The sequence below is a fragment of the Phasianus colchicus genome, chromosome 5 (assembly GCF_987193195.1).
Source record: "Phasianus colchicus chromosome 5, bPhaCol1.hap1.1, whole genome shotgun sequence".
NCBI classification, from domain to species: Eukaryota; Metazoa; Chordata; class Aves; order Galliformes; family Phasianidae; genus Phasianus; species Phasianus colchicus.
The window spans coordinates 3,604,487-3,626,328 of record NC_143440.1 but is presented as its reverse complement, the minus strand read 5'-3'; the positions used below and the strand labels follow the sequence as shown (position 1 = coordinate 3,626,328).

General features: G+C 39.5%; 1 protein-coding gene and 1 long non-coding RNA gene across 7 annotated transcripts in view; one reads left to right on the top strand and one right to left on the bottom strand.

Annotated features, from left to right (window-relative positions):
* The window catches only part of ANO5 (anoctamin 5), a 50,341-nt gene that overhangs the window by 19,576 nt on the left and 8,923 nt on the right, over positions 1–21,842 (top strand). For 4 of the 6 annotated variants that reach the window (XM_090140189.1, XM_090140190.1, XM_031607178.2 and 1 more), the window contains 12 exons: positions 3,713–3,826; positions 8,030–8,098; positions 9,206–9,490; positions 9,828–9,941; positions 11,036–11,151; positions 11,902–12,036; positions 13,581–13,686; positions 13,776–13,836; positions 15,317–15,468; positions 18,866–18,940; positions 19,552–19,774; positions 21,563–21,732. In XM_090140189.1, the coding sequence (XP_089996315.1) occupies positions 3,713–3,826; positions 8,030–8,098; positions 9,206–9,490; positions 9,828–9,941; positions 11,036–11,151; positions 11,902–12,036; positions 13,581–13,686; positions 13,776–13,836; positions 15,317–15,468; positions 18,866–18,940; positions 19,552–19,774; positions 21,563–21,732 (1,620 nt within the window). Of the gene's footprint in view, positions 1–2,346; positions 2,392–3,712; positions 3,827–8,029; positions 8,099–9,205; positions 9,491–9,827; positions 9,942–11,035; positions 11,152–11,901; positions 12,037–13,580; positions 13,687–13,775; positions 13,837–15,316; positions 15,469–18,865; positions 18,941–19,551; positions 19,775–21,562; positions 21,733–21,842 lie in introns of all 6 variants that reach the window. The other 2 variants (XM_090140188.1, XM_031607180.2) reach the window with 2 other exon arrangements.
* LOC149917662 (uncharacterized) overlaps positions 457–21,842 on the bottom strand; it is a 48,874-nt gene continuing 27,488 nt past the window's right edge. The window contains exons 2-3 of the long non-coding RNA XR_016466602.1: positions 5,100–5,209; positions 457–936 (exon numbers count right to left, since the gene is read on the bottom strand). This is a non-coding gene — a long non-coding RNA (uncharacterized LOC149917662). The remainder of the gene's footprint in view (positions 937–5,099; positions 5,210–21,842) is intronic.

Genomic DNA, 21,842 nt, shown 5'->3' with positions numbered 1-21,842 from the left:
ACAGCTTCGCTTTGTGTTGAGCTGAGCTTTGTTTATTTTCACGCTGACATTTCAGTCTCCCCCGTGAGTCAGGAGCTCCTGCTGCAGGGCTGCACTCTGTCTCATACGGGATGGCAGTCTGCTTACTGAGATTGCTGGGCAGTTAAGCAAGGTTGTGTGCTCTGATGTCAGGCAGGTGTCTAGGCAAGCTAACAATTAATCACAAGATCAACTATAATGATCGGTGTAGTTCATATGTGCCCGGTTATCTTGTAGTTAGGTGAAAAGAAAATTTAGCCAGGATGTTAGTGCGTTCAGCTCATCTGCCCAGATGCTATGAAGTCACTTCACTTTTAGAGAGGTGGTGAGGCTGGGAAAATTGAGAAATAACTTCAGAACAATGAGTAGGCCTTGTAAATCTACTTTATTCATTTTCTGGAAGCGCTGGCACATGCTGAGCACTGTCACATTGCTTCATGGAGTCATGCAGTGACTTAGATTGCAGATGAGCACTGGAGGTCTCCTCCTCAAGGCCAGGCTAACTTCAGATGTGGATCAGGTTACAGCCATAGAATGGCTTGAGTTGAAAAGTACCTTAAAGGCCATGTAGCTCCAGCCCCCAGCTGTGGGTTGCTGTCAGTCAAGCTGTGGATCCAAAGGATGTAGGTGATACAGTTTCGGCAACCTGTTGGACCTGTTTCTGCTCAGCCACTCCCTCAAATCCAGCAGGAATTTTTCTTGTTGCAACTTGTGACTTTCACCATACACCTCTGAGAGAAGGCTGGTTCCATGTCCTCTGTAATTCCTCACTGGGCACCGTTTAGTTAGTCAAAGTTTTAATTTGGTTACTTGTATTACAGGAAAAGCCCATCAAAAAACCCATCTGCTATGATGAGAGGTATAACTTAATAACCGTGGCTCAGCCATGATGAGTTTTGAACGCAGTTCTGAGAAAACCTGTGAAGAAATAAAATGTAATCCATAGCATTGTATGATTCACAAATACAATCAATGCAAGTGATCACCATTTCAGGCATTTTAGCCCCATAAGTGCATATTTAGGCACAGAACAGCATGAATATGCAAGACCAATCTTGTTCTTCCTGTGAAATTCAAATGTAGCACACTGGGAAGGAATAATGTATGGGTTTTGTGAGTACGCCTGTCATTATCTATGACGAATAAATCTATGCACAGGAGAAAGCTGAGAAGTGTTCTTCACAAAGCAGATCCAGAAGTGACTGCTGCATCTTCTTAAATTGCTGCTGAAACCTTTAGTGACTGAATGGGATTCTGACACGTCATGAAGAGTAAGCAAACTTGGATGGCACTGAAGATAAAACAGTACTTCAGTTGTGGGGAATGATCTTGTGACTATGCTACACACAGAATTTTGGATGCTCATTTGGCAAGAGCTTTTTTTGAAGTTGTCATAATATTTGTGTATATGGCTTTTGTTTGTTCATGAGGACAAACTCTATGTGAGCATCTCTGCCTCATTAAATTGGTGGTTGAGATTAGATGGTGCTAGAGTGCAGCTTAGGGTTCACTTAGCTGTAACATTAAATAATTGCAGTACTGTTAATACTGTGGAGATTTCAGTGTGGTTTTATGTGCTAATCAGGCTAACACTTAACAGCTGCAAGTTACACAATTTTTTTTTTTTTAAATGAACAGAACTGTAAGAGCTGAACCAAAGAAAGAATACCATTCCCTTCCTCCTATTGGATTTCATGATTATTGTTTCAGGCATGTGAATCTTGCCTGATTGCATGCTACGTTTGGAAGCAGCAGTGTAGGTGGTGAAGGGGCATAAAGATGTACAACACGATGGAAACACGGGGATTGCATTTATTTTTCAAACTTGAACATATTTGAACATAAACACATTTCTTGGAATGTGTGAACATTATGCATGTAGCCTTTTCAGCTCTGGGATGACATGACTGCTATTTTCCTTTTACTTTTTAGCAGATCCAGCATAACACGGGTATAATAGGACTGTGCTCCATTCATTACCTACTGCCTGTTTCTGTTTTCATATTGTTGTCTTTGCATTACATTCAAAAAAAGTCTTCCTACTGTTCTTCTAAACTACACTGAAGTATCCAAATAATGGTAATTAGCGCTCTCAGAGCTGTTTAAAAACCCAAGTTTATTATCAGAATGCCAAGACACTTTTCCCTTTAATAAAAAGCACAGTCATGCTGTTTGTGGATGGTCATGCTTTTGCTGATTCTTGGAGGCATTTCCTGGCTTTGTTAAGCACAGCTCACTGACACCAAGTGTGGGGTGCTGCTGGAGGCATCTCCCTTTGGGACTTAAAGAGGGACGGCACGCTAACTAACTACTTGTTGGTTATTCCAGCAGAGTGGAAGGAGATATAATCTGTTCCTGAAGCGACGACTCAGGGTAAAACAGTGATGAATGGTATTGCAAGTGCCTTGGATGGCTGCAGTAATAACATGCTTCACTGTGTGGTGTCTTCTGTTAACTGGGAGTGAGGTTCACCATTGCAAATATTTTGTGCTTTTCCAGAGCCTTTTTTCACATGCTTCCTTTAAGAAGGAGAGAGATGTATCTCTCTGAGTTGCTCTTTTTTGTTCCTGCTCTACTAAAATAAAACCCACTTGGGTTCTGTATAACTGCATGCCAATTTGTTGATTTCATTAAATAAAAATAAACAGCTGAAACAAACCAACTTCCTTAGCATGGAGTTAAATTTAGCCCTGAGTTTATCTGCTACAGAGAACTCCTTGCCATTTGAACCTGGAGTCCTTTAGGCAATTTGGTAGACCTGAATGTCGATGCGATTGTAAATAATATTACCTAATATTAATTTTCATAATAGAAGGAGGTAATTATCGTTCTTTGCTGAACATTAACTATTCTGGCCTTTTGCAGAATCACAGAATGGCCCAGGTTGGAAGGGGCCTCAAGGATCATGGATATCCAATCCCCCTGCCACATGCAGGGCTACCAACCTGCCCATTTAATACTAGAGCAGGCTGCCTAGGGCCCCATCCAACCTGGCCTATTAGTAGATAAGATCAATATTATTGATACAAAATTCATATATGCTGATCAATGAAAACATAAGCCTCTGTAGTACAGAGTATCAATTTCCCTGTTGCGTTAATGTGTTTCATTCATTTTTTTTATTTATATTTTTTTTCTTCAGGGAAGTAAATATACAATTTTGAAATATAACCACTGTGTCATTTGTGTGCCAGTTTGTACATGATCATTCCTGGGATGTAATTCTCTGTGGTAGCTGGCCTTAGTGACTTTTGTTGCGTAGAAAGAAACGTATGGGGTTTCACTTCTTGCTGCCTGCTTCAAGTTGTTGAGCTGTGCCCTCCAATGCTTTGGTGCAGAGTGGTGTTCCTACTAACTGCAGAAAAACTCATACTGCAGAATAATGCTTGACTTGATCACTCGTGACGCATTCTAAAAAGTGTGTAAGAAGAAATGATAGCACTGTTCACAGGCATTGCTGCGCTAGCATGCATTGTGTTTACTTTCTTTATACCAGCTATTTACATGTGATGTTTGTGGTTATAGTCAGTTAATGCGAAAATGATTGCAACTGCATATAGGCCTTGTTAAAACTTGCCTGCAGCTATGAAGAAACTGAAAAACTGAGGCAACTTTAAGGAAACTGCTCTGCCTTTTGTTATTTTAGAGCAACAGCAATACTTGATTCTTAATCATGCGCCCATATCTTCTGCAGATCGATAAAAGACATGAAAGTAAAGATTCAATATTCTTCAGGGATGGTGTCAGGAGGATTGATTTTGTTCTCTCCTATGTGGATGATCTTAATAAAGAATGGGAAAAGAAGTTGGTAAGTTTGCTTTTTTGAGTTCTCATCAATTATCTATTGTAACCTGAATATCAATTGCTAAGCCTTTCAAATCACTGCACTCAGCTGGAACTGAACTTTGTAAAAAGATCTCTTAAATGTGTGAAATGCCATTCCGTGTACAGAAATTTGTGTAATGTACTGTTGTGTGTTTGGAATCAATTTTATTGGATTTTGGGGGACTTCATTTACTAAATTGATCACTTAGTTGTTTGGGTCGTTCAATACATTATACAGTCAGTTTAATACCAAATGATTTTGCTTTCTTCTTTCAATAATCTTAGAAGTAGGTGAAGCCTTAGCGAGCCTATATCTGTATAGTGTTAATGAAGGAATTTTCTTCTAAGTAAGGTGTTACTTGTAGCAATGACATATATTCTTTTATGCAAATGGGCAGCGTTTTGATTTTTCATCCTTATCTTCCTTTAGCAGAAAGATAGCTAGATTAGAATCCATGCAAGAATCAATGCAATTCTCCTTTTCAGACTTCTTTAGGACTCTTTTGTTACTGAACAAGCACAGCATCTCCTCTCTGAGCTTTTGCTTGGATTTTATTTGCTCTACATATGTTCTCACTGCTCTAGTAAAATATTTAATGTGACTTTGGTAAGGAACCTTCTATGGAACAAACATTGTAGCTGGAACAAGCAAGCATGGGCTCCCTCTAAAATGTCAATTGGTGATCATCCTTGGGTTTCCCAGCAAGATCCAGTTGCCTGAATGACAATAATTCCTGTGGCAACATAGGTTCTTACAAGGGCATGCTTTATCAAACCCACCTTGCTTCCTGGCTAGATTCATTTTTCTACCATAAAGTAAAATGCATGTTAAAAAGAATGAAGAGAAGATCAGTCAGTGTAGAGAGAGGAAATATATATCAATGCGAAATAAGTGAAAGCAACTCTTAAAATAAACCTTTTCCATTAATCATGTTCAAATAGCATGAGGGAAGAAGTGGAGACTATTTAGGTAATACCTAAAACTGGAAGGAAAATGAGCCAGTTGCTCAGTCTAATTACTCATTCTTGTTGTTGCAGCATTTTCCTTCTTATTGCTCATTAGTGGGTGGCAGTCTTAGCCAGTGTGTCATTATTTACTGAAGGAGAAAAAAAAAACATACATGAAAACTAGCGGCTAATATTGTAGTTCCTCTTTGAGGTAAAGATGCATTTGATAAGAAGAAGCCTCTGTCTTGCGAAATTGCAGAACATGCCTACATCGAGTTTTGTGGGATTTAATTCTCTATGTCTCTTACCACAAGAGTTGGCAACTCCTTGAAAGGAGGCCTGTGGTTTGTGTCTGTGCAGGTCAGCTCTGCAGGTGTCACTGGTAGGGCACATCACCTTTCACGTGGTCCTTGGGAATCTGTGGAGAAAACAAAATGTACCCTATATTTATGTCCAGCAAAGACCTTTATACAATGAACATGCCATTAAATGAATGCAGGCTTTTGTGCTCAGGAGTACTGTGCTGTCGTTTAAATATTGATGTAGTGCAGGTTGTGGAATTGGGTTGAGATCCTGTGCTGGCGATGGCACGCTTTCTGTTGCTGCAGCACAGTGACGCATCAAAATGTAACAGCTAAGAATGCAAGTGTTCATCGGAAGAGAAAAACAGTTCTGACAAAGGGTTCTGTTTCCTTGTCTCAAGGAAACAGCTTTATTCTGCATTTCTAAGAAGGGGATGAATAATCCGTTGTGTGTTTCAGCATGGCCCTGATACAGATGCATGAGGCCAGCTGTTCATCTTTCCCTTAGCTTCCTGCAGAACAAACACCATCACTTCTCTGATGAAACTGACCAGCTTGAAGTCTATTTTGTCTTTGCTTCCCATAGTCTACACGAATAAATCCTAACCACAAGATCGCTGTATACAAAAATTATGATGATATTTTGATGCAACAGTAGCTTTCTTTTTCCTTAAAGCCTCTAGCAGAGAGTCAGAAGTATTTTATCGATACATTAAAATGTATGATAATATGGAAAAAATAAATAACATTCCAAAAACATATCTAATAAATGATTCATATAGGACCAGAGCATGATGGTTGTTTGTAGGGTTGGTACTCCCTACCTGACAGAAAGGGCAAAGTGAAGAGAGTGAGGGAGGTGAGGGTTTGGTTAAGAAATTTGTTGGAAAACTTAATGGCTTTATTCTTCTGCCACCAAGGAATAGATTTGTAATAGATTTTTCTATGCATCCTGGGTAACTAAAGATATAGTGCTGCATCTGCATTGGGTATTTTAGTGCTGCTGGACTTTGGCTCTTGCCTTGTTAATCTTATCAGGGCAGTTCGTTGAGCTCAGACACATAGAAGGTAAGGTTACCCTCCCCAAGCCCATGGGCTAGCCACAGCAGAGCTTAGAGAGGTGAGTGCTAGGTTGCTCTCTACCCTATTTAGGCCACAGTTGTCTCAGAAAATGGGGTTTCTGTCTTACTGGTGCTCCTGAGAGGTTTAAGAAGTGTGCTTAAGCCAAACATGAGGAAGGGGGTTGGCCTGCCATCACTGTCTGTCCCACAGAGCTTTTTGTGTCCCTCTGGAATAGCAGTGCAGGGTCTGAAGTGGAAGACCAAATGTGTGCCCCAGAAATGTAGCTTTTTGTGGTTAAGGTAGTGAATATAAGATTGTTATATGTATATATTAAAACACAAAAGAAAATGGCACTGGGACAAGGGTACTTTTTGTCCAGCTTAAGCCTTTGCTAACAATGAGAGGAAATAGAGTGTTTGGATAGAAAGGAGGGGAATTTTTTTTTTTTTTTTTTTTTTTGCTTTGTTTGTTTTTCCAGCCGATTGATTTCCTTTGAAAGGTGGCTGTTTCAGGTGGCTGGGAAGTACATTCACAAGTGTTTCAGGGAAGGTGGCACATGAGAAGAGAGCATGGTGGTAAAATTTCTATTAGGCATTTCAATTTATCCTGCTATGTCTACAGTAAGAGAAGCAGCGTCAGACGGGGCTGCGTCCTTTGGCTCTGCCAGTGATTAAGCTGCACAGATTAAAGAGGAGCTGGGTGAGAGCATCCCTGATGACAGAGGCCCTGAGCTGGCTCTCTGGATCTCCTCTAGGGTTTGCCAAGGAAAGAACACAGGCATTGTGCTTTGCTGGGAGAAAATGGCATCCAGAACAGCACATCTCTTTGGGTATGAAGGTCACCTATTTGCTAGGTTATCTAGTGTCTAATTTAATTACTAAATATATTTGGCAAAATGAGATGTTAGAGATAAGGTAGAGCCTTGCTAGTAACGTACTAAACGTATCAATGCATTTTAGCATAGATCTGAGAGCTGTTCCTCAATCTGCATTCACTGATCCAAGTACTTTATGCAAACTCAAATGTAAATAAGGCAGCCTGCTCCTCTCAGAAACAGCAACAGAGAATTGGCTGGAAACTGTGCTGGCTTTTTTTTCCTTCATCATGTGTGTGTTTAAAAAACATCATGGAAGACTGTGGTAGAGAACACATGACACATCATTGCAAGTTTTAGCAAGAAATCAACTGGTTGTCCATCTGCTGCTTCCTAATGAGGCCAGGGCCTGATATTTAGTATAGCTTGCAGTTATTCTGGCACTTCTTCAGCAAATTTTATGCAATTAAAGGGAAATTAATTCAGTCTCTCAATAGGAGCAAAAACTGCTCCTGCGGAGAAAGGGGAGGAAAATGGTCTTGCCTGAAGACACTGCCTACAATTACTGGCAGAAGTACAGGGCTCGAGCAGGATATCTCCACGCCTATTGCATACTGCCACAGGCATGGTTAGTTATCTCTGCCTGAAGTCCATGTTGACTTGACACAGGCAAAGCACATTTGCACTCCCCCATGATGATTTTGTAGTCTTATCTACCTGTCCAGCTAAGCTGTTTATGAAACACATTGAATTGTCTGCAATTGGTACCTTAACATTTGCATCAGGCAGGGTTATTAAACTGGAGACACTGTAAACATTAACAGATAACTTTAACCCTAACCTGAATGCTTCCAAATTTTTTCTTAATATCTAGTTTTTCCATTCTACTAGAAATATTGCTGAATCTTAATGATAAGACTTGCACCAACTCAGAAATGCTCAAGACTTGGCTTACTTGTCCACTTAACAGGATGGCACAGCATACAAACCTGTTTCTAACCAGTGGGTTAGGAGCCATTGTGAGTTGGCCAGTAAATAAAATGTGTTTATTTCTCTTCAGGAAAGAAGAAAAGAATTTGAGAGCAATCTGCAGAAGGCTGGTTTGGAACTAGAAACAGAAGACAAGAAGGTAGGAAAAGAACAGAAAGCAGCTTGAAAGAAACTAGTACTAAACAAATAGACCTGCAGATAAGTACTTAGCATATAGCACTTTGTTGCCTTGCAAGAAAAATTACAAAAAGCTCTAGCAGATTTCAGTAGAGCGTGACTTAGTTAAATCTAGCTATATTTGTCTAGTGGAATTATTTTTCCAGGCATGTTCCTAAGGATTGTGCAAAGAAAGTCATTATGTTTCAGGAAGAAGTGATTGTTTTTGAATTCAAAACAGAAAGAAATTGGTCCCAAACTAGCTTAAACCTGTGTGTAGGGTATGCTCACAGCTAGATGTTATCTCACCAGTTAGAAACACATCTGGGAGATGATGAATAGATTAACATCTGCTCACTGGGTGTGGCAGTTCCAATAAGGACAGACCCTGGTGTAACAATTTCAGGATGTTTGATCTGTGTTACTGTTTGGGTTTTAAGTGGAGAGCAGATGCTGCTTTTACAATCAGTATGTTTTTGGATTTTTATTTCTGCCAGAGACTGAGTGAGGCAAAATAACCTGTGATGAAGTCCATGGCTCTACAGCCTTAGATGGAGATTCGTGGAGCAATATTTTATATTATCTGATGGCTGCTTTCTTCTGTGTGCATATATGTGACATGCTACAATGACACACATAGGGTGACGCCTCATGATAAGATTATTCCTTATCATAGCTGCAGGGCTGTAATGGATGTTGCAGCTCTTGATAGTGTTGGTCTGCTTTGCTGTATAAGAACTGCTCCTCCAAGAAAGAAATTGGCCTGAGAACCTGCAGGACAGCTGGGCTGCCAAGTGGCTGTGCTGCACAATGAACCCTCACATTTCCAATGCCCTCAGCATGCAGTGAGCATGCTCAGGCCTTGCAGTGCAAGGTGAATGTAGTCTGAAAAACATTTAATGGTGCAAAGATTATCTGCATTAACAATCAGCCATTCACATAGCCTATTCAATGTTTAAAACTTAAAGTCTGAAAGAAAGAGAGGCTTTCAAAACTGTAAAAAGAAATAAGCAGCATGTAACAACTATACTGATAAATCTTGCAGTAAAACACAGTAATTCTGATGTCAGCTTTAACTTCTGTGGGACAGGAATCTGAAGATGGCAAAATTTACTTTGTGAAGATCCATGCCCCCTGGGAAGTTCTGATCACATATGCAGAAGTGCTGAACATTAAAGTTCCCATCAGGGAAAATGACATTCCCTCAATGGTGGAGAACCCCCTGGACTGCATGCTTACACCATTCAGGCTTCCTGAGAAGGTGATGCACCCAGAGCCAGATTATTTCACTGCACCGTTCAGCAAGGACAAGCAGGAGCTGTACCTCATTAATGATGAAAGCACTTTCTTCTCACCATCCATGAGAAACAGAATAGTACGTATGTGACTTCTGTCCACTTTCATTTACATGTTAATTTACACTGACTGTAGGAATACATGTTCAAGGAAGGAGAATGTAAGCTGTTGAGCCTGTGGGTAAATATGAGGAAGCCTAGATGTCGGCACAGTTTTCTTAGAATGCTGAATTAATGTATTTAAAAGTGGCTCTTTTGCACTTCTGCAGAGCAGGTCATGCAGGGAAGGACCTTCTGAAGAACTACTTTTTCCTTCACATATTATTCTTGCAGATTACACATAGTGCACAGCCATTAGAGTTCTGTTAAGTGGCCTTAAAGCAGGAAAGGACTGAAATTCATGTGTTTGAATCTCAGGTTAATTATATACTTACACGCTGTCCGTATGGAACAGAAGAAGGGAAGAAGAAGTTTGGGATTAAAAGACTACTGAATAATGGCACCTATTCAGCTGCTTACCCTCTTCATGATGTAAGTATTCTAGCATTCCACTCTCTTGAGTATTTAGCAATGCTTTTTTCTTTCACCTACTGTGACATTGCTGTTTACAGCAGAAATGAAAATGTGCTCAAATCCTTTCAGTTTGTCCTGGTAATTGATTCTGTTTTGCAGTACACAAGAAATATCTGCCAGTCTTACTGCTGGGCTTTTATGTTCTGAGAGGTTTCTTCCCACTGATGAGTTTCTAGGGTCTACTTTAAAAAGTCAGTCCCATAATTTCTAGGAAATTTATTCCATAGTGTATTCCTATAATGTTTATTATACAGATTATGTGGTAATATGTTAGAAAGATAAATGTAAGTTTATAGGGAGAGAGTGTAACTGATGAGACTCTAGGCTGTACTAGTGCCAGAAAGTACCTCCTACTGTTGGGAGCACCAAAAAACAGTAAGGAGCGGTGCTGTGAAAATCTTTTCTAAATGTGATGAACATTACTAGAGTAAATTAGTGTTAGAATTTCATTTTGTGTGTATTTTCATTCAACTTCAAAAAGCCCCAGCACTGAGTACATGCTAGTGCAATGACAAGGGGCAGGGGACAGCTCTGACTTACATTCTCTGGCTGTACAGCTCTCAGTGAAATGCTTTCAGCTGTGGAATTTGTAATGAGGGACTGCTTCTGAGCCATAGAGGAAAGGATTTAAATTTCCATTATGTTTCCTGAATCGGGAGTGAAATGGTGTTTTTCTGTTTCTGGGAACTTCTGAGCTGCATATGCTGGACCAGCGTAAAAACCATTTACTGCAGTAACCTACTGGAGCAAATGAGTATCACAGTACACATGCTGTACTAGTGCAGCTTTGGTGTAACATAGCATGAAGTCGCTCCATACAGTACAGGTTCTTTTAATGTCTGTGACGTTTACTGAAAATGCAAATTATCTTAGAACATGCATATATGAAGAAGTTTCTACTTCAGCTGCTAAAGGAGAGCGTGGTTGAGTGAATTGCAAATTATTTTAAATCCCCGTTAAGACATGTACGTCATTATTAATGCTTACTTCTTTCAATTTAGTGTTTGAATCTGTCGATGAGCTGTTTTGCCTTTCCTCTGATTTGCTCACAGTGCCAATACTGGAAAAAGGCAAGTGATCCAAACTGTGACAACGAGAGATACACGCTGTACATGGAGTGGGCCCGTTTCTTGCGGTTCTACAAAGAGCAGCCTTTGGATCTCATCAGGTAAAATATTGTCTCCCTTGTATTACAGTGAAAGCCAGTTGAATATAATAAGTTTACAGATCTGAATTTTTTCTTGCTGGGAAATTTTTATTGGGTGAAGACCTGGTGAGAATCAGGCACATAAGAGGGCACTGAGGTCCTTGGAGGAAGTAGTATGCGTTTTAACTAGCAACTGGGAAAATGCTGTTCTGCAAGTAAAGCCTTATCCAGTCTAGCCAGCACTCCTGGGATTGATAGATGTGAATGCATATAAAGAATATTTTTCATTTTATAATCAGTATCTGCCATAATTTTTAAAGAGTGATCTGAAATTTCCAAATTTCAGCGTAGACTTGAAAAAATGTTGATGAAATCATTTTCTGAAGCTTGAGTCATAACTCAGTGTTAAATCTGAAGTTAAGCTAACCTTACTCAAGATTTCTTTGATTTGTCTCATATCAGCTTAATAGCGAACACATTACTAAATTCATGAGTTGCAGCTGCCCTTCTGCCACACAACCAGTTCTATTTCTGTGATAAACTACCTTTGCATTCTAACTGTGTGATCAGAACCGTTGTGCCCATTTCTATGACTCCATGGAGAATAAAAAGTACATTTTCATTTACATTATCCTCTGGGAAAGAGAATGATTGAAGCTGGAGCTCTTGGTGGAGGATGTGGGAGTGGGGAAGGGGGATCAAAAGAGGCCATGTATGTTATTCAATCAGATTGTTTCATTGGTTTGGTTTTTTTGTTTGTTTTGTATACAGGAAGTACTATGGTGAAAAGATTGGAATCTATTTTGCCTGGCTAGGATTTTACACTGAGATGTTATTCCTTGCTGCAGTCGTTGGTGTAATTTGTTTTCTTTATGGCTTGTTTACAATGGATGAAAATATGAGCAGGTGAGTGTAATGTTAAAAATCTCCTGAGCTTGCAATGGTAAAAGATAAGTAAAGCAAACACATTGTTCATGTAGGAAGACAGGTAATGAGCTTTTAAACTCAGCAGACAATTTTGTTTTTCACCTATCCGCATTGACCTAAATCGTTGTGAACAATCAGAAGAAAACTGACTATTCTAACTGTTAGAATCATAGATACATAGAATGGCCTGGGTTGAAATGATCATCTAGTTTCAACTCCCCTGCTATGTGAAGTGTCACCATCCAATAGACCAGGCTGACCAGAGCCACATGCAGCCTGTGGCCTTGAATGCATCCAGGGATGGGGGCATCCACAACCTCTTTGGCCAACCTGCTCCAGTGTGTCACCACCCTTTGTGTGAAAAGATGCCTTTGAGATGCTCAGCAAAAGGTGCAGGTCTTCGGCTGCACTGGGATCAGAGAGCAGCTCCTACAGTCCAGCAGAAAGCTCTCCAAAGTCTAAGCAAAATCAAGTACTTCTGCCTCTGCTAAGGGCTGGAAATGTGAAACTCAACTTGTAGACGAAAAGCAGTATTTTATTGCCATTTGGCAACAGCTTCTAATATCAGAGTACCTACAGTACATAAGGGCTAAAGAATGCCACTGACATGTCTCAAAATTGTTTGTTTCAAGTGTATATCATTGCATTATGCTTTTATATTTTAATCTGTCTCATGGAGTATCTATTGACCATTTTATGTAGGTCATCATTTTTGCTGACTACTAGAAGCACAAGCGCAGTACAAGTCAGCAGTGTTCTGCCATCAGAGATGACTTGATTATGGCAGAAGCCAGAGTTTCCTTCTTTTTAAATAAACTTATTGTTTTTTTCAAGGACCCCAAGATTTACTGTATTCAGGGATTTGGTGTGGGGCAGAAAAGAGAGTTGAGCTTTAGGTTTTTCTAAGGAGTCTTTGATAAAACGTTAAGTGTAAACTGCAAAAGGTAGAAAATTAGAACTCAGGAGCTAGCTTTTTGCCTACATTTATCTCTACACAGAATACAATTGCTGTCATCTGTTCTATTCTGTCACTGTGAGATTTGCACTAGTTACATTCAGAATTCGCTGGGGAATAGTGCTGTGTATGATCAATTTTCTGTGGACAGGAGAGGTATACACTGGATTATAAAATTCACTCGCTTGTTAAATTTAAGTAGCAAATCATATTGTAAATGGCAGGCTGAATTAACGCTTTCTTTTGGAAAAGGTGTTGCAGGCATCTTACTAAGCTGATGTGAAATAACGTGGTTTGTATCTCACGTAAGAGCAGTGCAGTACAGCTCCTTTCAGACTTCTGTTTCATTACTGGAAAAAAACAGAATGCCCAAGCCAGGGGATTAGCTAGTTAGCCTCCTTGTAACAGCTTATTTTTCTTTGCTTGCCCTTGGCTTCTCTGTTAAGCTGCAGATGTTGAGCTTTGAACAAAAGAAGCTTCAACATCTTTGTTTTTGAGGAAATACATTTCATATAGCAGCTCTTAAGATGCTATAAAAACATATACTGTACAATGTTTCTGTTCTCAGCAAAGAGATCTGTGATCCTGCAATTGGAGGAGAGATCATCATGTGTCCTCTTTGTGATCGAGAGTGTGAGTACTGGAGACTAAACACCACCTGTGAGTCCTCAGAGGTCTGTACCTGCTTCTTAAGCCCTTTCTCATGTATATTTACACTGAAAACTGGTTTGTTACTGAATGTTTCCTCTGTATTCTGTTGCAGTATTCCCATTTGTTTGACAACGTGGCAACTCTTTTTTTTGCCATTTTCATGGGCATATGGGGTGAGTACTAATAAGTTATATTAGTATAAGTTATATTATATGGGGTGAGTAGCTAATAAGTTTTAAGTCAAGCAGTAGAGAAATCTTGACCAAACTGTTGAGAGAGGTATGAAGATGGAGGATGGATGGCTTTAATATCCTGCCTCCAGTGAGAAGTGATTATTAGCAGCACTGTTAGGATGAAAATTACTTGGATTCTGTTCCAAAGAAGTTTATAGATTACAGTGCGTTTTCAGCATTGTTAGGATGAAAATCACTTGGATTCTGTTCCAATGAAGTTTATAGATTACAGTGGGTTTCGATGATGTGGAAATGGATGAATTTTCTGAGACTGGCTGTAAGCATGGGCTCACACTAACTGAAACTGGCTCAGACTTTAAAACTAGATCATTTTGCACATAAGTTCTTTTCCTGAAGTTCATACATCTTTATAGATGCAGGATACCAAGGTTGTTATTCCTCATTCCCTAAATGCCATGTCTGCTGGGTGAAATACTATATAAGATGCAACTAAGTATGTCAATTTGGTTACAAATCTTCCATTAACAGACATAGATCTGTGTGCTAATGTATTTGTTATCAAAGGATCTAGCAAGTCACCTTTTCAGAGATTTCTCAAAAAAATAATTTTGAGTAAGATGATTTTGTAATGCTGTTTTCCTAAACTTGCTGTGGTTGTAAGCTCTAGCCTTTGAGTGACATGGATTATTCATTCAGGAAATACCAAGAGAAGACTTTAGAACTGCAGAAGATAAGGTTTTCTGTTGGCTGTATAAGCTATGGAGTCTCTCCACCTCAAATAAGAGCAATCAGATGGCCAAAGGTTTACATTTTAGATTAGTTTATAGAAGGCTTTTAAAACGTTATATGGTAATATAACTTTTATAGCTGTTTACATATGAAATAAGTTCCTTCTAGTATCTATATATATATATAATGTTAATAAACAACAAACTTAAAGCTAAGCTCCCTTTTGACCATACAAAGCATTGGACATCCCCTATGTCTAGAATAACCATCATATCAAATAACCATCCAAAAGCAACAAAAATCCTTGAATGTAATATTTGAAAACAGCTCTGCTTACTTGTAACAGTTGTTCACGTGTTACACAGTTATACACAAGCAATTAATTGAATTATCACAGGGTTTTTTTTTTCCAATTCTGTATTATTATTTGTATGTAAGAAGTAATGACAGCTGTAATTGGGCTGTAAATGGTTGTTATAACCATGCCAATAGCCATTTCCTGTCTTGGCATTTCCCATTTCATCCTCTTCTGGAGTTAAATTAACTAATAAATGTACTTAAACTGTGTTTAAGTCTTAGCTTGGAAATTCAAAAGGTAGCTAATAAAAATAGATGAGTCATATTGTGAGAGAAAATAACAGCCTGAAGAATAGGAGCCAGTACAGAAACAAGCTTAATTGGTTCAGGTTTTTCACTTCTCTGTTTTAACTATACTTAACACATCCAACAGTTACACTTTTCTTGGAGTTCTGGAAGAGGCGGCAAGCAAGATTGAAATACGAGTGGGATTTGGTTGATTTTGAAGAGGAGCAGCAACAACTCCAGCTGAGGCCAGAGTATGAGGCCAAATGTACCCAAAAAAAGAAGAATCCCGTAACTCAGGTAACACTCAGACTGGGTGGACACACACATTCAGTTGTGTGCTGCCAAGATAGTTTGATAGTGCGTGAGTTCTGTATCTAATCACTAGGTAAAGATCCATGCAACGAGTATGGATTGCATTGGAAGAAATGATTTCTCTGCTGAAAGCAACTGACAACAGTGTAGTTGTGCTAGCATGCTGCAGTTAATAACCCTGCCTTCCAGGGGGCTGTTAGCCCCAGGGCAGCACTGTCAGGGTGTGCCTGCACTGCTTCCATGGCTGAAATGGACAGGAATCAAGGCCTATCTGCACTTCAGCCTCTCACATGATGGGCATGGTCCATCCCTTAGACCACAGCATGTGTTAATAATTTTCATTTATTATCCTCTAAGAATTTAAATTTCTCCAGGAAACTGATGCATTAAATCAGGAAGACAGAGGCAGTGTCTATACCTTTCAGTTGGCTAACACCATCTTTATGGTGTCCTTTACATTTCAGCACAGTTGTCTCTGAAATTTTCACACCTTCCTAAGCATTCTTTCTCATGCTTTTACAGTGTATTAGGGAGCAGTTGTCTTCACCTAAAGACAGACCAGTGTGACCAGCTGTGGTTTTTCCTCAGATACACAAACACATTGCTGGGGAACACTAGAGAGATGAAGGTTGCTGAAGATCATGCTATGAAATCTAATAGAGATCTAATTAACCATGCTTTTTGACTATGCTAAATAGTCTAAATACTTACTAGAAGTTAATCATCATCATTTACATTTAATTTAGGTAGGAATTATTTCACAAATTTAAGGCTTAGATAGTTGCCTTCCAGTACAACATCCACCACCTTAATTTGAAGTATTTTTAAATCATGAAATTGTGTATAAATAATTTACTTTCCCTAATCATGAGTACAATAAGGTAACACAGTCTTCAGAAAAAAAAAACAAACAGAACTGAGCCAGAGTTTGGGAAGCATCATCTACTGTTACATCAACAGTAGACTTGTTTTTCAGGTCTGTCTCCATTCTTTTTAGGGAATACGCATGCTAAACTTATTTCTTGTGAGTTTTTCCTGTCTCTCTTTCCCCCTCTACACATTCAGCATTAACATTCTTGCTGTCATACCAGCAACTTGCACACTGCAGTCATACAGAGATCTTTGAAGACAAGCGCTATGATTTTCAGCATAGCTCTGCCAAGGTATTGCTTTCTGCATGCTCAGGAAAAGAGTTTCAAGCAAATGATAATTTTTGCCAAGTTAGTTCAGCTAATTACAAACAGGTGCCTACATGCTGTGTGCTGTGTGCTAGTTTGCCTCCCTGTGAACACTTCAGTTCAAAACCTCCACTTTCTTCCATAGCTGTGCAGTAGCAAAACGCAACGGAACAACTGTGGTTCTGCTGCCATGGAAAGAGAGGGGAGATCAGAAGTAGTTCATGGCCCTGGTGTGCTCTGAGGTCCTGTGCTGCAGCAAAGTATGGTGGTGTGAGGATAGGGAAGTAATGGCCTGGCTTGTGGGCAGTGCTTACCTACAGTGGAGACCAAAACCTGTGGGCTGGTGAAATGAAGCACCCACAGCAGTCAAATGTGGCACAGGTTAATGTAACTGTCTGAGGGAAAAGGCTGTTCTCTCTACATCCACGCTGCTCTCGTAAATCAGGCAACCTGTTTGGAATTCATTCAGGAGATAGAAATTGGACCTTGATATGTTTTTATCTGTGACCGAGATACTGTGCTGTTCTGCGCTTTGTAACTGTGTATTAACATTTGCCATAAAAATTCAATGGCTGCATAATCCTTTATTTTATGACACATAAATTTATTACCTTGGTGGATTTTCAGAAGCTTTTGTGCAGCTGGGTTTAGCAGTGATGCTTATCAATTCCCAGTTACAGCAAAGCAAGCAGGTTGGCCACACCGTAATATAATTTCACTACATTAGATAATGTGCAATACTGAGCAGTGACTTCAAATAAATTAATTCTGCAGACTGAGTAAGATGATATAGATACAGGTTACTGAGTTTCTTGCATCCCAAGGCTAGCTTTGCTTCAGTTACAAAACCATTTCTTCACTGTTTAGCTATGGGGAGACCTCACTGCAGTCTTTCAGTACTTGAAGAGAGAGTATAAACAGGAGGAGCAATGACTGTTTACAAAGGTGGATAGTGATAGAACAAGGAATGGTCTTAAACTGAGACAGGGGAGGTTTAGGTTAGAGATTAGGAGGAAGTTTTTCACACAGAGGGTGGTGATGTACTGAACAGGTTGCCCAAAGAGGTTATGGATGCCTCATCTCTGGAGGCATTCAAGGCCAGGCTGGATGTGGCTCTGGGCAGCCTGGGCTGGTGGTTGGCGACCCTGCAAACAGCAGGGGGTTGAAACTAGATGATCATTGTGGTCCTTTTCAACCCAGGCCATTCTATGATTCTATGATTGTTCCTGGCCATGATTTGAAGTACTAGGTGCACTGAAATAGAAATTAGCCATCTTCAGGCTTTAATTAACACCTCATTTGCTGTTAAAATAGTATTGGCATCATCCTCATGGTGCTAAACAATTTAACTAGAACGTAAGTGAAGTCTGCTTTTGCTGATGATAGCAGAATCATTGTGATGGTGTGCTTAATATTGTGCTGGCCTGTAGTAACTAGGGTTTCTTTGTCCAAGAGGGGCAGAAATATGCCACAGTGCCCTGGCCTGAAGATTTATCAAATTCAGATTACTTGCTACTAAATTGTATTCCATTGGCATTAATTTTTAAATGAGCATTTCTTAATACGTGCAATGTGGTATTCTAGGAATTAGAATTGATTGAGAAAGAGAGACCTTTACACCAACATGGAAAGCTGTTCTTGTGCTATGTGGGAATACTCTTTTGGGTAAGACCTAGCTGCCTGATGCTGCGGCAGAGATGGGCAACTAATGAGTGTAGCCATTTCTTCAATTCTAAAATTGAAGGAGTGGGGGAAAATGATTTCTGGCTGTGTGGAAAAACATGGTACATCCAAGTAAATGATTGTTTTGTGAAATCTTGACATTAATTTCCTAAAATTTAGGCCAGTTCTGACCTCAGCACTCTACGACAGCTTACCTATCATTACAGTAATGGTTCTGTTCTCTTGGTCTTTTTCCTTCATCTACTAATTGATATTTTGCAAAGGTTTAGCCATTCTTTCCAGGTACCATCTTTATTCTTTGCATTGTTATGGCCACTTCTGTCCTGATGTTTTTTTTCATTATTTTTCTGCTCAGAATTTAAAATCCTATCCTATCTGCTCCTTTAGAGAGACAGTGATTCTGAGCAGTTTTCCTTGGATGTGGTTACTTTCACACAGCTGTTGAGAGCTCTGTGTGCTGCTTGAAGTTAGAATAAGATGATAGATTTGTGAACTGTGCTGTGCTTGCTTGACTGTTTCAGGAAATGGAGCCTTATTTGCCTCTAACAAGCCAGGCTGTGCGGTTCTGCATCTCAGGAACTACAGTGTTGTTCTGGGTGAGCATCTTTTTTGAATCATCACGTTAACATCTGTCACAATTGCTGATCATCACTAACTGTGGTATTAACACATACTAGAGTGGTAGCTTGCCACCTGTTACTGTTCTGCTGATTTCCTGCTGTCATGCAAAATGCATTTCGATTCAGAGGGCAAAGAAAGGAAACATTGGAAATCCATCCATAAGTAGTAATTTGAAGAGACTTTATAGCATAGGGGTAACTTCTCTGACTTACATGCTATAGTGAAAAAATTGTGCAGCAAAGGTATATAAAGTAAATATTATTATTCATTACTATGAAGTATAGAAATATCCACAGAGTGAATTTCAGGGTGGACAGTATAATCTAACTTGTCCTACCCATTTCCATTTCTGAGTCTGTATCCTTCTGCACAATTCCGCTTGTCTTCTGCTTACAAAGTAATTTTAGTAGCTTTAATGTATCTAGTATAACAAATTCTTTGTGTACTTTGCTTTTCAGTGCTGCTGAACTCATAAAGAATTGAATTTCTCATAAAATTCATAAAACTCACAAAGCATGATGCTGACCTTATTTCAAAAGATGCATGTGTTATAGCTATACTGAGCTGAAATCTGTCCTTTCCTTAGGTGTCTCTGATCATAGCTAGCATGATAGCTGTGATCGTGTATCGCCTTGCTGTGTATGCTGCCTTCGCCAGCCTCATGGAAAATACTCAGACTCTGCAGCCCATCAGTGGATTACTGACCCCTCAGCTGGCAACTTCAGTCACAGCTTCTTGCCTCAATTTTGTCATCATCATGATACTGAATTTCATATATGAGAGAATAGCTATCTGGATCACTGATATGGGTAAGCAGTGTAAGTGAATTCAGAACTCAGAAGGAATGGCTGGAGGTAGAACCTGTTGAAAATAGAGTATTGTTTGCAACTTTATTTGGTATCCATGGCCATGTTAAACATTTTCCCTGCATTTCAGTAGTTATTGTAAGCTCCTTTCTCATAGTGCTGCATTTGCATGTACTACAACTAGCCTGACGGAGTCAATGGCAGTTCTGAACATAATTAAAATAATTAAAAATCATTATGCATTGAGTTTTTAGGAAGCTGAAAATTATTAGAAAAGTTAAAGTTATTAGGTGATGATTGTACAGCTGTCATAAAAACAATTGGGTGATTATTTTTGCATTTTGAGGTTTTACAAGTAGAAAGGAGAATTGAAAGGTGTGTGTTACAGAAGCTTAACGGGACGTTACGTTGTCTTTGTTTTGATTATTTGTACACAAGTTCTTGTGTCAGATATGTGTTGAATACCTCACCTGACCAAATTAGACCAAGAAAAGACAGAACAAGTCATAGATGTTGGTCTTTCTTTCTCAAAAGGCACAAATGACGATCATGAGGGCTCAGTTACGTTATTTTGCTGTTTGGAAGCATGGGGGATGAATTTCCTAAGAGAGCGCTGCCTGTGTTAAGAGAGAAAGGAATTCATTTACTTCTGTGGGACTGCTGCCCTCCCGTGGCAGCCCTATGAAATACAGCTAGCAGAGGCTTAGAGGTGTGGCTTGTGTCCCTGAAAGACCACCTCACCTTTCTGAGCACTGCCTGCTCTATAGAACGCAGATGTCAGATTTCAAGTAAATTCCTTCTGTTTTTCAATCACACAAACTTAAACCACAAACTTAGTTAACATGGCAGTACTCAGATGTGAAATGACTTCAGCATAGGGGGTGGCGAGGTCAACATATTTTCCTGAAGGGGAACTTGAACTTCTGTGGTTTACTTTCTTCTCCTTTCTTCTAGCCTGAATTAGTTGTATGTTAGCATTTAACAGGGTATTTATTAATAATATGCTTAGGGCTGCCTGCTACCTTAAGAAGGTAAACATGATGGAAAATGTGATTATGGAGGTAGGCAAATCTTAAGCAAAAGCTTAGTGATGTCAACTGCCATGAAGACCAGGTTGGAAAAACCTTCAAAGTCATCAAGTCCAGCCATCAACCCCTGCTATGGCGTTCTATCACTACACTATGTCCATTAGTGCCATGTCCACGCATCTTTGAAATAGTTCCAAAGGTGGGGACTCTCCCACTTCCCCAGGCAGCCTGTATCCTACCCCATTCTTCCCCACTCTGAATTTCTCATTTGAGAAACACTGGGCCTGTCCAGTTTCAGCTGATGTCAGTTTAAGCTTCATGTATGCAGAACATTGTAAAAATAGCACTAACATCATTCTCTGCAACAAAGCAAAAATATTGCTTATCCTGCCCATTGTCAACATTAGAATTTTCATACTCTGGAAGACTCTACTAGTTGCTGGTTGAGATGTCCTATTTCTGATATAAGAGATTTGGGGGTAAAACAAATGATAGCAGATAGTATGAAGAAGTCAATGGAATTCAAGAATGGATTCAATAATGAATTCCACTTGCTTGCCTACTCAGACCAGTGCCTTGTAAATTAAAAGTAGGATGCCTCAGAACAGGAGCTCCAACTGCTGAAGTGAATTTGGAGGGTATTTTTGATTTTGTGTTCATTTTCTTTGGGATGTACGGGCATTGTGGGTGATGAGAATTTATGGAAACTCTATCCCCTTAAGAGAATGAAGGAAAATAAATTTACTGTTTTCTCATTTCACAGAGATTCCCAGAACTCACATGGAGTATGAGAACAGGCTCACTATGAAAATGTTTCTGTTCCAGTTTGTGAACTATTATTCATCCTGCTTCTATGTGGCCTTCTTCAAAGGAAAGTTTGTTGGTTACCCAGGTGCATACACCTATATGTTTAATCGCTGGCGAAATGAAGAGGTAGGATTTCTTGATAAAGGTGGAATTCATAATAAAGTAATTAAACTCTCCAGCCCTTTCAGCCTTTGGAGTTACAAATTTCCAGCTGCTGGTCTGGTCTGCAGTGAGCA